Raw genomic sequence first — 14,589 nt, 5'->3', positions numbered from 1 at the left:
GGTCATTGGTCAAAGAGAGAGAGAGACACACACACACACACACACACACACACACACACACCAGCCGTCCTCAGCTGACATCGTGAGAACTACAAGGGTCTGAAGATAACCTCCACCACCACCAACACCCCCTGCACCGCTTCACCCTCCCTCCCTCCCTCCCTCCTTCCCCTCCCTCCCTCCCTCCCCCTCCCTTCCTCTCCCTCTCTTTCTCCCTCCCTTCCTCCCCTGGGTCCTCATTACAGATAAAATCCTAACTGCTCCTCCTAACTTAAGTTAGGGACTCAATGATAGGAACAATCCTAACTTCCTATAACAGAACCTGTTGGCCGTTATCTTATCTTTGGCCTCCTATCTTATCTTAACTTAGGAAATCCTAACTGTTCTGTCAATCAGATTCTTCGATCGGCAATCGTCAGATTATGTCTGTTTCTGCACTCAGAATGTGAACGAGATTGATAGAACGCGTTACTTTTAACGTTAAGAGAGTGTTGATGAAGGATCTTTGTTAGTTATGTGCAGATGGCTTTGGTGACCTCCATGAGGTTGAATGCTGTGAACCTCTGTGAACAGTGCCCTCTTTTACAGGTGGCCCATTGATGCTTATTGTCCTGCAGGCTGTCAGACTGTTGCCCTGTAGTCTGATATACACACAGAAAATGAAATTTTTATTTTTATTTTTTATTTGTCGTAGTTAAGGTGGCAGGCGTGTGTAAGCTGTAAAGTTCTGTGGGAAACCCATAATGCGTCTCAGTAGCCTCTCAGCCATTACACTTCTGTTGTGCTGTTCCTGGTCTTCACTGTCAGACCGACCAGCAGTGCTGCTGCCGTTCTTTCAGTTATTTTGAATTGAGGACAGGGTGTACGGCCACCTCACTTAGGGACCCTAACTTAAGAAATTCCTGACTTGGGATAGTTCTGTAATGGCTAAATTCCTATCTTAAGATAAGATAGGATTTCTTCCTAAGTTACGTTAGGAAACCTCCTTCTGTAATACCAAACCCCTGAACGCCTTCCTACCTTAAGATAGGAGAGCATTTCAGAGGTAGGACGTTTCTGTAATGAGGCCCTGGTCCCTTTCTCCCTCCCTCCCTCCCTTCCTCCCTTCTCCCTCCCTCCCTCCCTCCCTCCCTCTGATATCCTCCCCCCCTCACGCTGCCCCACCGTTCTCTCTATCCCTCCCTTCTCTCCCACATCATACATCGGGGTCCCCTCCTCTCTCCTCTCTCCTGGGGTCCCCTCCTCTCTCCTCTCTCCTCTCTCCTAGAGTCGCCTCCTCTCTCCTCTCTCCTAGGGTCCCCTCCTCTCTCCTCTCTCCTCTCTCCTAGAGTCCCCTCCTCTCTCCTGGGGTCCCCTGGTCCCTGGTTTGGTCCCCTGGTCCCTGGTCTGGTCCCCTGGTCCCTGGTCTGGTCCCTGGTCTGGTCCCTGGTCCTCACTGGTCGGGGTCCCTGGTCTCCAGCCTGGCGGTGTCGTGGGCGGTCCCCATGAACATGCTCCTGCCCCGCTCCAGCCTGCTCTTCTTGTCACTGAGGCGGAAGGCCTCCATGAACTCCTGGATGTCGATGCAGCCGTCGCGGTTGACGTCGATGGCCAGCGCCAGGTCGGAGATGGCCTCCTCCGTGAACTCCATCTTCAGGTAGACGCTGAGCAGCTTCCACGTCTGACGGAAGTCCTCCATGTTGATGACGCCTGGAGGGTGGAGGAGGTGGAGGAGGTGGAGGAGGTGGTATTAGTGTACTGATGATGGACACGGGAGATACAGGGTTTTCTAACAAAAAGATTGGTGGGGGCGGGGCTGGTGGAGGCGGGGCTGGTGGGGGCGGGGCTAGTGGACAGAGCCATCAGCAAAGAGATTTACGCGGTGATGCTGTGTGTGTGTGTGTGTGTGTGTGTGCGTGTGCGTGCGGGTTAATCTCTGCTCCGTCAGAGGGTGGGGGCGGGAGCCATCTGCTGAGGGCTGGCTGAGCGTGAGCCAGGTGGAACCATTCACCCATTCATCACACATTCACACACCAGAATGTCAGCAGCCAGCGGGTCAGGAGCAGTCAGGGTGAGGCGTCTCGCTCAGGGACACCTCCACCCTCCGCTAGGAGGAGCCGGGGATCAGACCAGCGACCTTCTGGTTACCAGCCGACCCGCTCTACCTCCTGAGCTAATGCCGCCCCAGTGAACAGTCTGTCCCCTGAACACGCTTTGGGCTCCGAAGTGAGCCCAAAATTGATGTTCAGCTCTCACCGTCTCACTCTGTTAAGAGTGAGACGGTGAGAGCTGAACAGCAGCGCTTGTTAAATGACCAATGACCTCGATTACAACGGCCAAAACAGACGGTCCATCAGCCAAACAGGGATTGACGGCGACTTAGGTCAAACTCCCTCTGTAGGGAAACACCAGCAGACAGACAGGCAGCAGACAGACAGACAGCAGACAGACAGGCAGCGGGCAGACAGGCAGCAGGCAGACAGGAAGAGCAGACAGACAGGAAGAGCAGACAGACAGGCAGACAGGCAGACAGGCAGACAGACAGTGGGCAGACAGACAGGCAGACAGGCAGACAGGCAGACAGGCAGACAGGCAGCGGGCAGACAGACAGACAGCGGGCAGACAGACAGGAGCAGACAGACAGCGGGCAGACAGACAGGAGCAGACAGACGGGGTGTCTGGGGTCACCTGAGTTGTCCGTGTCCACGATCCTGAAGATGGTCTCCAGGGTGGAGCGGTGGCGGTACAGCATCTCCAGCAGCCCCTTCTCGATGTGCTGCGGGGGGCAGACTGTTAGCCTCTCTGCCTCCTGATCTGACCCAGCTCCTCCAACCCTAACCCTAACCCTAACCCTAACCCAGCTCCTCCGCTCCCACCTACTACTACAGCAAGCCCGTCCAGCAGGCCGCCGTGCTCCACCCTCCACCCTCCATGTCTCTGTACTAGACCACAGGGCAGCCCACACAACCCCACACAGACCACACAGACCCACACAGACCACACAACCCCACGCAGACCCACACAGACCCACACAACCCCACACAGACACACACAGACCCACACAGACCCACACAACCCCACACAGACACACACAGACCCACACAGACCACACAGACCCACACAGACCACACAACCCCACACAGACCACACAGACCACACAACCCCACACAGACCACACAGACCACACAACCCCACATAGACCCACACAGACACACACAGACCACACAACCCCACACAGACCACACAACCCCACACAGACCCACACAGACACACACAGACCCACACAGACCACACAGACCCACACAGACCACACAACCCCACACAGACCACACAACCCCACACAGACCCACACAGACCCACACAGACCCACACAACCCCACGCAGACCACACAGACCCACACAGACCCACACAACCCCACACAACCCCACACAGACCCACACAACCCCACACAGACCCACATAGACACACACAGACCCACACAACCCCACGCAGACCCACACAACCCCACACAGACACACACAGACCCACACAACCCCACGCAGACCCACACAACCCCACACAGACCCACACAGACCACACAGATCCACACAGACCCACACAGACACACACAGACACACACAGACACACACAGACACACACAACCCCACACAGACACACGCCTCAAACACTCTGCATAGCGTCGCCCCTCAGCCCCCACTACCCCCTCACCCCTCGTACTTATTGTGTGTTGTACGTCCTGGCACTTAAAAACAGTACATAGCATCTTATCCTAGCTCTGTGTTGTGTACGGGGAACGGGTTAACCTAGTGATGGTTAGTGTGTACGGGGAACGGGTTAACCTAGTGATGGTTAGTGTCTACGGGGAATGGGTTAACCTAGTGATGGTTAGTGCTGGCTCTTGGTTCTATGAACATCCTCACTGTACCCTCAGAGATAGATCGTTGTTTCTCTTTCTTCTGACTAATGTTCTTATAGTGAGTGGCTCTGCTAACGCCCTGACGTGATGCAGCTGTGAGAGCAGCAGTGGGCTCACGTCCATGTTGGGCTCCTGGATGGCCAGCTCAGTGAACCACTGGCGGTAGTCCACCGCGCCGTCGCTGGACCGCCGGGAGATGAGCTGGGAGCGCAGCATCCTCCAGGGCAGCCCCAGGTGCATGACTCCCTCCACGGCCTCTGCCCAGTCCTTCAGAGACACCAGGCCTGCACACACACACACACACACACACACACACACACACACACACACACACACACACACACACAGGAGACGTCCTTCAGAGACACCAGGCCGACAAAAGTGTGTGTGTTTGTGTGTGTGTGCGTGTGTGTGTGTGTGTGTGTGTGTGTGTGTGTGTGTGTCAGAGTGTGCAGGGCAGTGATGGACTCACCGGTGTTGTCCTTGTCCAGCTCCTGGAAGGCAGCGATGAGGTCCGACTTGTGGGAGAACAGCTGCTTCCTGAGGACGCGCAGCGCCGAGTGCTCCGTCTGGCCCACCCTGAGCAGCACCACCAGAGAGCGGAACACACACGGCCTCAGCAGGACGCCACCAGTGATCCCCTCTGACCCTCAGCTAGAAGGTACTGGGGTCAGGAGGTACCACCACCAACCTGTAGAGCCAGGGGCCCTACCTGTAGAGCAAGGGCCCCTACCTGTAGAGCCAGGAGCCCTACCTGTAGAGCCAGGGGCCCCTACCTGTAGGAGAGAGCCAGGGGCCCTACCTGTAGAGCCAGGGGCCCCTACCTGTAGAGCAAGGGGCCCTACCTGTAGAGCAAGGGGCCCTACCTGTAGAGCCAGGGGCCCTACCTGTAGAGCAAGGGCCCCTACCTGTAGAGCCAGGGGCCCTACCTGTAGAGCAAGGGCCCCTACCTGTAGAGCCAGGGGCCCTACCTGTAGAGCAAGGGGCCCTACCTGTAGAGCCAGGGGCCCTAACTGTAGGCTTCAGAGAGCCAGGGGCCCTACCTGTAGAGCAAGGGGCCCTACCTGTAGAGCCAGGGGCCCTAACTATAGGAGAGAGCCAGGGGCCCTACCTGTAGAGCCAGGGGCCCTACCTGTAGGAGAGAGCCAGGGGCCCTACCTGTAGAGTGCAGCTCACCTTTGTCCGACGGTGAGCTGGCGGGTGTTGCTGCTGGCCTGGTACTGGATGAGGTAGGGCACCAGGTCGGGCCCCAGCTTCACGTAGGCCCCCCGGTTGCTGGCCACGTCGTAGTAGTTAGAGGCGGAGAACAGAGTCAGCACCTGCACACCAGCAAGGAGACACGGGCCAATCAGAGGCCTTCTGAGACACCGGCCAATCAGAGGCCTCCTAAGACACGGGCCAATCAGAGGCCTTCTGAGACATGGGCCAATCAGAGGCCTTCTGAGACACCAGCCAATCAGAGGCCTTCTGAGAAATGGTCCAATCAGAGGCCTTCTGAGAAATGGTCCAATCAGAGGCCTTCTGAGAAATGGTCCAATCAGAGGCCTTCTGAGAAATGGTCCAATCAGAGGCCTTCTGAGAAATGGTCCAATCAGAGGCCTGGGACTGGACGCCCCAGGGCATTCATCCATTCATCCATGGACTCACTCATACATCCCCAAGAGGAAAGCGAGTTGCGAGTGGCGTGTTAGGAGAGAAGTTTGAAGGTTCATTTAAAATAGCTTCTCTGAACAAAAGGTTGCCAAAGATAAATAAGTGAATGAATTCCTGGATATTGCCGCGGAGCCCTTTGGTGCGCTCTTCTGTTGATGTTTCAGCGTTTCCTGTCCAGATCACCTCGGTGAACCCTGGCTCAACAGACTTCCAGACTTCCTGTGAGGTTGTCGGTGTTCTTTAGAGGAACTCATTAAAGATGGAGCAGCAACATGAGCTGACCTCAACAAACAAACATTAGCTCCACATCAGAACCCTGTGAACAACCGCTCTGAGCCGCTTCACAATCCAGCTTCCTGAAGTCAGCTCACACCACCTGAAGTACAACTCAAAGAAAAGGGAAACTTCCTGTCAGCACGGTCCTCTCTCTCCCACTTTCCCTCCTCCCCCCCTCCCCCCCCTCACCTTGCGGTTGTGACAGAACTCGTATCCTTCCTGTTTGCACTCGTGTGATCGGATAATGAGAGTCATGTGGTGACGGGACAGGAAGTCCTCCGTGACGTCCGGCCCCCAGTAGCAGCCCCCGCCCCGCACCTCGTTGGGCACGCAGCCCTCCTGGGTCATGGGGTCGCTCCACAGCAGGTCCAGGATCTGATTGGACAGAGCAGAGTGGCGTGGGACGCTTACAACCAATAGGGAGCCAGCCCTCAGAAGAAAGGTCTAAATATATATATATATATATATATATATATATATATATATATATATATATATATATATATATATATGCATGTATGTTATTGTATTCATTATGTAATACTGTTACCGTCCGTATGAGTACTTTAACATGTGTACCGTCACACTACTCATCTTCCACCCAAATCTGTGGAATCTGTTAATAATGAACAGAAGATGTCAACATTTCAGAAGATCAGAATCTTATCGCACGTTTCTGATCCCAGGATCTACTGATCCAAGATAGCAGAGAGAGAGAGAGAGAGAGAGAGAGAGAGAGAGAGAGAGAGAGAGAGAGAGAGAGGGAGAGAGAATGATAGACAGAGAGAATGATGGACAGAGAGAGAGAGGGAGAAAGAGGGAGAGAGAGAGAGTCTCCTCACTGTGACTCCTCAGACTACCACTGGGCTTAGTGTGTTGTTGACAGGTAGTCTGGAAACCAGATCTAAATGGAGCCTCTGGATTAGCTCTGCTGAGGTGGTGGATTACCTCCTGGGGGGCGGGGCTATAAGCGCCACGCTGCCCGTCTAACGCACACGCCTGACCGCCGACACACCGCGCCCACTGGGCCCTCAGCTACCTGACCTCTGACCCGCGCCCCCTGGTCCCTCAGCTACCTGACCTCTGACCCGCGCCCCCTGGTCCCTCAGCTACCTGAACTCTGACCCGCGCCCCCTGGTCCCTCAGCTACCGCCATGACTACCGCCCTCACCGTAGAGCCGTGGTGAGGAGTGACCGGTGTGGTCTACAGAACAGATCCACCCCCTGGCGGCGTTAGGGCCTTGCTCTCTGGCCTGGGGAACGCAGTATGCTCAGCATGCAGGGCAGCTGTCAGCTCTCCCCCGCCCCCCTCCCGACCTGATGCTATGCTTGGCGTGTAGCTTGGCGCTGAATGCAGCTCTCCTGTAGATGTAAACAACCTCCCCCTGGTCTCCATGGCGACGGCGTGTTGCAGTGATAGGGTCAGCAGAAGCCGTCCTCTGAGGACGCTTCATGGACGCGTTGGTGGACTGAGGACATGGGGCTCAGTCCCACCGCCGCTCACCTGGGGGACCCCCCCAGCTGGGTGGTCCCCTGGTCAGCAGAGCTAACCCCAGACCTGTGTGTTCCTCTGGAAGGTTCTAACTCTACAGATCCACAGATAGAGAGGACCTGTGTTCCTCTGGAAGGTTCTAGCTCTATAGATCCACAGATAGAGAGGACCTGTGTTCCTCTGGAAGGTTCTAGCTCTATAGATCCACAGATAGAGAGGACGTGTGTCTGACCTGCTTCCACTCCTCCTCTGGGTTGTCGCTGCTCTCTCCGGAGTCCTGTGACGCTCCTGTCCCGGGCGCGGTGCGCAGCGCCTGCTGGGAGCCGAAGGCCACGCCCTGGAGGACCAGACGCTGCCGGCGCTCCGCCGCCCCCTCCCCCCCCCCCGCTCCCCCCGCCCCCGCCGCCGGCGGTGGGACACGGTCGGAGAAGTCGGGCAGTGAGGTGTTCTGGAAGGTCCCGCGGGTGAAAGGTCGGGGGAGGGCCACGGAGGAGCGGCGGCGGTCGCTGCTCCACACCTCCTCCTCAGAGTCCACCGACACGTTCGCCATGTTGGGGTAACGCTTCTTAGGGGGACGCAGGGCCGACACGTACTGGAGGAGGAGGAGGAGGAGGAGGAGGAGGAGGAGAGAGGAGGAGGAGGAGGAGGAGGAGGAGAGAGGAGGAGGAGGAGAGAGGAGGAGGAGGAGGAGGAGGAGGAGGAGGAGAGAGGAGAGAGGAGGAGGAGGAGAGAGGAGGAGAGAGGAGAGAGGAGGAGAGAGGAGGAGGAGAGAGGAGGAGAGAGGAGAGAGGAGGAGAGAGGAGAGAGGAGGAGGAGGAGAGAGGAGGGAAAGGAGGAGAGAGGAGGAGAGAGGAGGAGGAGAGAGGATAGAGGATAGAGGAGGAGGGAGGAGAGAGGAGCAGAGACACAGTCACACATGTATTTATAGGGAGGGAGGGCTGTGATTGGTCACCTGGACCTGTCTCTGGAGCCAGGGCTGTGATTGGTCACCTGGACCTGTCTCTGGAGCCAGGGCTGTGATTGGTCACCTGGACCTGTCTCTGGGGGGAGGGCTGTGATTGGTCACCTGGACCTGTCTCTGGGGGGAGGGCTGTGATTGGTCACCTGGACCTGTCTCTGGGGGGAGGGCTGTGATTGGTCACCTGGACCTGTCTCTGGGGGGAGGGCTGTGATTGGTCACCTGGACCTGTCTCTGGGGGGAGGGCTGTGATTGGTCACCTGGACCTGTCTCTGGAGGGAGGGCTGTGATTGGTCACCTGGACCTGTCTCTGGAGGGAGGGCTGTGATTGGTCACCTGGACCTGTCTCTGGAGGGAGGGCTGTGATTGGTCACCTGGACCTGTCTCTGGAGGGAGGGCTGTGATTGGTCACCTGGACCTGTCTCTGGGGGGAGGGCTGTGATTGGTCACCTGGTGGCGGTCCACGCGGGCCAGCACACTGAGGTCCGTGGTGTTGGAGATGCCGCCGTGCAGCACCAGCACCTTCTGGTCGATGACCGTTGCCAGGGGCAACCAGCTGAAGATCTTCTGCAGCAGCTTCAGGATGCGCTTACCGTGCATCTGGAGAGACCAGCAGCAGGAGCTCAACATGTGTATATCTATTACATACATATCTATTACGTATGTCTATGTATGTAAAGATATGGATCTATTACATACATATCTATTACGTATATCTATGTATGTAAAGATATGGATCTATTACATACATATCTATTACGTATGTCTATGTATGTAAAGATATGGATCTATTACATACATATCTATTACGTATGTCTATGTATGTAAAGATATGGATCTATTACATACATATCTATTACGTATATCTATGTATGTAAAGATATGGATCTATTACATACATATCTATTACGTATGTCTATGTATGTAAAGATATGGATCTATTACATACATATCTATTACGTATGTCTATGTATGTAAAGATATGGATCTATTACATACATATCTATTACGTATGTCTATGTATGTAAAGATATGGATCTATTACATACATATCTATTACGTATGTCTATGTATGTAAAGATATGGATCTATTACATACATATCTATTACGTATGTCTATGTATGTAAAGATATAGTTCTATTATATACATATCTATTACGTATGTCTATGTATGTAAAGATATAGATCTATTATATACATATCTATTATGTATGTATGTAAAGATATAGATCTATTATATACATATCTATTACGTATATCTATGTATGTAAAGATATGGATCTATTTACGTATATCTATGTATGTAAAGATATAGATCTATTTACGTATATCTATGTATGTAAAGATATGGATCTATTACATACATATCTATTACGTATATCTATGTATGTAAAGATATGGATCTATTTACGTATGTCTATGTATGTAAAGATATAGATCTATTTACGTATATCTATGTATGTAGTCAAGTCAAGTCTTTATTATTGCCAAACGACGCAAATCGTCTGGAATTAATTTAGGTGATATTGGCTCAGTACACAGGACAGTACAAGACCACACAGAACAAGGGAGACAACAAGTCTGACTGGACATACACAAAAGACATCACATTAAAACTAAACACATGCGTTGTTACCAGTGTGAAAATACAAGACAAAGTGCTAATGCATTTATCTTGTTGCAATTCCCAAAAGGATAACGCAACAAACAGACAACAGAACAACAGAACCAGACAACAGACGACTCAATACATCGACAGGACAGAGAGGAACCCTGGATATGGTGTGTTCCTCTGGAAGGTTCTAGCTCTATAGATCTATAGATAGAGAGGACTTATGTTCCTCTGGATGGTTCTACAGATATACAGACAGAGAGGAGCTCTATAGATATACAGATTGATAGGACCTGTGTTCCTCTAGAATGGTTCTAGCTCTAGAGATGGATAGATGGATTGCGTCTCTCTCTGTGAGTCTTTGACCTCATTTGTCCTCGTTTGGTTTACTGATCAGAGTAAAGTAGGAACATGACAACAGAAGGTAGGGGGATCAATGCTGCAGAGACTTCCTGTGGGCCCCAGAGGAAGTGGGCCATTATTTTTCACAGGGTCAGATGTTTCTCGGTTGTCCATGACCTTAAAGAAAAGTTTTTCCATATTTGGCTTCAATTCCACTTCCCCCCAATCAATAACATGGAAAAGTGTGTTTCCAAAACGGTGCGACCCATCCTGTCGTCAGACACGCCCGTCTTCCCCTCTGTTCACTGGCATTGAGTCGCCTGAACAACTTCTTTCCAACTTCTATATTTATCTCTGTCTTACGTCTTAACAATTGGCACTATGATGATATGCTGTGATATAGTCTGTGGTCTGTGTTTGCGTAACAAATCTTCCTTCTGGATTACTTGTTTAGTGTTAGTGCTGAGAGGTAGTGGTTAATAAAGTACTCTTTAGTGTTAGTGCTGAGAGGTAGTGGTTAATAAAGTACTCTTTAGTGTTAGTGCTGAGAGGTAGTGGTTTAAAATAAGGATAATGAAGGATAGGGAGCAGGACATCAAAGGACATCACTGAAGGTCACTAGTGCAGACAGAAGCGTTGTACCTTGTATTTGGTCAAGACCTCCTTAGTGAAACCATACCTAGGGCACATAGGGCAGAAACCACACAACATGTTTACTGCTATGATGCTCATGACATACCATTTCCTGATGACTGTAGTACACTAGAAACCTGTGAACCCAAGTGTGTTTTCCTCTGTGTTCGTGTCTCGCTGCAGGGTGTGGTGCGGTGGCCCGTCAGACCTCAGGTTGATGATGTGGTCCTCGTGGTTCCCCCGGTTGAGGTGCACGTCGTTGGGGTAGAGCAGCAGGAAGGAGAAGAGGATGAGCAGCACCTCCATGGAGTCGTCTCCCCGGTCTACGAAGTCGCCGTTGAAGACGTAGGGCCGCTCGTGGGAGGGCATGCCGTTCTGCAGACGACCCAGGGCGTTAGAGGGACCGCATCCCCCCCACCACTTAGAGAGGGAACCCCCCCCCCCCCAACCCACCACACAGAGAGGGAACCCCCCCCAACCCACCACACAGAGAGGGAACCCCCACACAAAGAGGGCCCCACCTCTTTGTGAGACCAGTGGGAACATGTCGGCACATTCTGATCAGATTCAGACATCAATGGTGAAGGACTGATGGAACAGATCAGACCTTCCGTCTGATCTTCTCCACTTCTCCCATGCCTGGAGTTATCTCCGCACTGTATCACTGAGGAGGCACTGTACGATTCATGATATTTACGGTTGATGACACAACATTTGTACCTTGTAGAATATCAACAGCAGATCTTCCAGCTGCCCGTGCAAATCGCCTGGATGAAAAGGAGAAGTACATACTTTAGACAAAGCAACATCACGTAGAAATGTCACCTCATCACAGGGTCAGCTCACCACAGATGGTCATTTATCAGGGGGTCAGCTCACCACAGACGGTGATTTATCAGGGGGTCAGCTCACCACAGACGGTGATTTATCACAGGGTCAGCTCACCACAGACGGTGATTTATCAGGGGGTCAGCTCACCACAGATGGTGATCTCTTTGCTCTGGCAGGTGGACACACGGCTGATGTTGGGGAACTTCCGCAGCAGCCTCCAGGTCTCGAGCAGGAGCTGGAGGACGTAGCGGGAGTGCAGCTGCTGCTGGGAGGAAGCTGTGCTCAGTTAACCTTCTTACTGCTGGTCCCACTAGTGATCCCACTGCTAGTACTGTGGACACATTCATTTCTTTACAAAAGGAAAGATTTTTGAGGTGTGATTCCTGTTGTCGTTCCTGTCTTGTTCCCAAAAGGATAACGTTTCTAGCAGCCTCACATCTGCTAATCATTTCCGTACAGTTGATCAGAGACTGGTGCATGAGGAGGCCAAGATGAACCCAGATGAACTCAGGTGAACCCAGATGAACCCGGTCCCGGACCAATGGAACCCTCAGGGGTTCTGTAACGGAGCCCTGAGGTGCACCTACCCTCTTGTTCCGGAAGGCGTCGACCAGGCCACTGCCCTGCTCCACGGTGAGCGGGAAGGTGAGGTGAGGCCCCGAGTAGATCTCTGGGACGTCGATGTTCTCGTAGCAGAAGAACCGCTCCCACTCGGTGTCCCGGCACACCTCGTTCTCCCGGAAGAAGTGCGAGATCAGGTTCCCTGTCAGGTCCAGAGGGAGCAGGGAGCGGCTCAGAGCGAGCAGAGCACAGGACGTATCATCACTTGTACACAACGATGAAAGGTTCTCTTACGTTCGTTACTCGACGGCGTGAAGTTGTCCATGAGGTAGCCAAGGAAGTTATACAACTGCATTGGAAAAAGAAAGACCTGTTGTACTTCTTAGAGTATCTTATTGTATTAGGGCTGAACGACAACTCATTGTGCAAATCACAAAGGCTGCTATAAAAACTTATTTATTGCTTGTTTAGTGAATAATACAGAACATAAGGAACTTAAAAAAGAAAAAATCGTATTCTAAATCGCAATCGCAATATTGGTCGAAACAATCCAGATTCGATTAATTCCCAAAATTGTTCAGCCTATTTATGTGTTGTCTTTCCTCCGTTCCCCGACCTTGATCTGGGCCTGCTCTCCAGAGTACTCCAGGGACTGGAAGATGTGCCAGGTGTACCTCCTCTTCAGCTCCATGCGGGCCACATACTGCCGGTACCAGTGCTGAATCAGCACCGCCGCCTTGATGGCTGCAGGAGGCAGTGGAGGGAGCGTCACACGGCGCGCTCTGCATCCATCAGTAACAACACGCATCCACCGATCCACCGATCCCTGCTCCCACACGGCGCTCGGCCCACTGACCCCTAGGCTCCCCACGACGTTCCTTATCAGGTGGGCTAGCACCGCTCAACGCTTCTGCTCATCCCTGGCTCAGCGGAAACGTACACATGTCAACATGGGTCAAGTAAACCCTGGTGTACCCTAACCCTGGTGCTAACGTTAACCTGGTGCTAACATTAGCCTGGAGCTAACCTTAGCCTGGGGCTGAGCAGTGAACCGTGTGGATGTGTTGATGGTATACCCTAACCCTGGTGCTAACGTTAGCCTGGTGCTAACATTAGCCTGGAGCTAACGTTAGCCTGGGGCTGAGCAGTGAACCGTGTGGATGTCCCTCATGAGGCTCATTCTAAACTTCTTTCTACAAGGGTTTAGAACCAACAACCTTTGGATATAGCTCTGTTGTTGGGTCCAACTTCTTTCAAGGGTAAATACATTGTACGCATTTAAGGGAGGAAACCAACAAGACATCAGACCAGGAGAGGAGAGGGGAGGGACAGTAAGTGACTTACATGTGACCGCTGCACGCCGCCAAAGAAAACATAACAATGGATTAGTGATCACCATCTGGCCCACACTGCCAAGAGAGTTCCTCCTCTATGGAGGCTAAATCTGGGCTAGCATTTACCTGAGACAACGGAGCCTTTTCGAGCACGTGTCAGAGAGAGAGAGACATGATAGTTTTAGCTTGAGTCGTCAATGCCTTCTCTCCTCAAAGCCTAAGGCCTGAAGCTAAGGTCCACATCCTGGTGGTCATGATTCACGCCATGGGGAGGGGCCTCAGCCACTGAGCTCATCCTGACCCTACCTTTAGCGTCCGACTTTTGGAACGGGTTGGTTTTTGAGACGCCGCATCCCATGACTAGACCTGTCCAAAGAAACACACACACACACACACACACACACACACACACACACACACACACACACAGGGAAGGAAGGAGAGCAACAGGTGTGAGGTCGCCCTCATAATCTCATTAACGTCCGTGATGTCCTCAATCCCAGGAGAGAGACCAGCTGTAGCCATCATGGCTGTTTCTGTAGGTCTGTATCTGTAGTCTGTAGGTCTGTACCTGTACGTCTGTAACTGTACGTCTGTAATGTGTACGTCTGTCCACAGTGTTGTGTGAGCGTTTGTGTGGTTGTGTGTGTGCGTGTTTATGAGCGTGTGTGTGTGTCTGTGCGCGTGCGTGTGTGTTCCCCGTTGTAGTGGTCCTACTCACGTGTTCACCGTGTCTCTCCCGGTCCACCGAGTCCAGAGGACCAGTCTGCCGTCTGTCTTAGTGAGTCTGACGGCTTCAGCTGCATCCTCCACAGAGCATCACCGGACCAGAGCACCTTCTGAACAGAACCCACTACTGCTGATCCTCCTCCAACCTCCTCCAACCTCCACCAACCTCCTACAACCTCCACCAACCTCCTCCAACCTCCTACAACCTCCACCAACCTCCTCCAACCTCCACCAACCTACCCCAACCTCCTCCAACCTCCACCAACCTACC

General features: G+C 52.7%; 1 protein-coding gene and 1 long non-coding RNA gene across 2 annotated transcripts; one reads left to right on the top strand and one right to left on the bottom strand.

Moving 5' to 3' along the window:
- Positions 1–1,370: 1,370 nt before the first annotated feature.
- Positions 1,371–14,509, bottom strand: ppef2a (protein phosphatase with EF-hand domain 2a). The gene is made up of 17 exons (XM_084467992.1): positions 14,311–14,509; positions 13,896–13,955; positions 12,872–12,999; positions 12,550–12,604; positions 12,282–12,457; positions 11,842–11,956; positions 11,584–11,630; positions 11,072–11,238; positions 10,873–10,909; positions 8,726–8,875; positions 7,550–7,909; positions 6,015–6,200; positions 5,073–5,215; positions 4,369–4,475; positions 4,014–4,180; positions 2,668–2,755; positions 1,371–1,689 (listed from the first exon to the last, which is right to left on the bottom strand). Exons 2-17 carry the CDS (start codon positions 13,945–13,947, stop codon positions 1,433–1,435), a joined length of 2,235 nt encoding a protein of 744 aa, XP_084324118.1. The 5' UTR covers positions 13,948–13,955; positions 14,311–14,509; the 3' UTR covers positions 1,371–1,432.
- On the top strand, positions 3,963–12,009 carry LOC311343133. Its single transcript, XR_014633464.1, has 4 exons — positions 3,963–4,130; positions 4,343–4,557; positions 11,047–11,208; positions 11,871–12,009. It is a non-coding gene; the product is annotated as an uncharacterized lncRNA (long non-coding RNA).
- Positions 14,510–14,589: the final 80 nt, after the last annotated feature.

Source organism: Micromesistius poutassou, assembly GCF_964030765.1.
Source record: "Micromesistius poutassou genome assembly, chromosome: 5".
In the NCBI taxonomy this organism is placed as follows: Eukaryota; Metazoa; Chordata; class Actinopteri; order Gadiformes; family Gadidae; genus Micromesistius; species Micromesistius poutassou.
The sequence above is the reverse complement of the archived record's forward strand: the minus strand, read 5'-3'. Positions and strand labels throughout refer to the sequence as shown.

Bases quoted from the DNA above. Each gene is read 5' to 3' on its own strand.
- ppef2a (XM_084467992.1), bottom strand. From the start codon at position 13,947: ATGGGATGCGGCGTCTCAAAAACCAACCCGTTCCAAAAGTCGGACGCT. The intron at 13,000-13,895 runs GTAGGGTCAGGA...TGCCTCCTGCAG, and splicing joins CCAAAAGTCGGACGCTAAAG to CCATCAAGGCGGCGGTGCTG. The intron at 8,876-10,872 runs GTACAACGCTTC...TGGTCTCTCCAG, and splicing joins AGGTCTTGACCAAATACAAG to ATGCACGGTAAGCGCATCCT.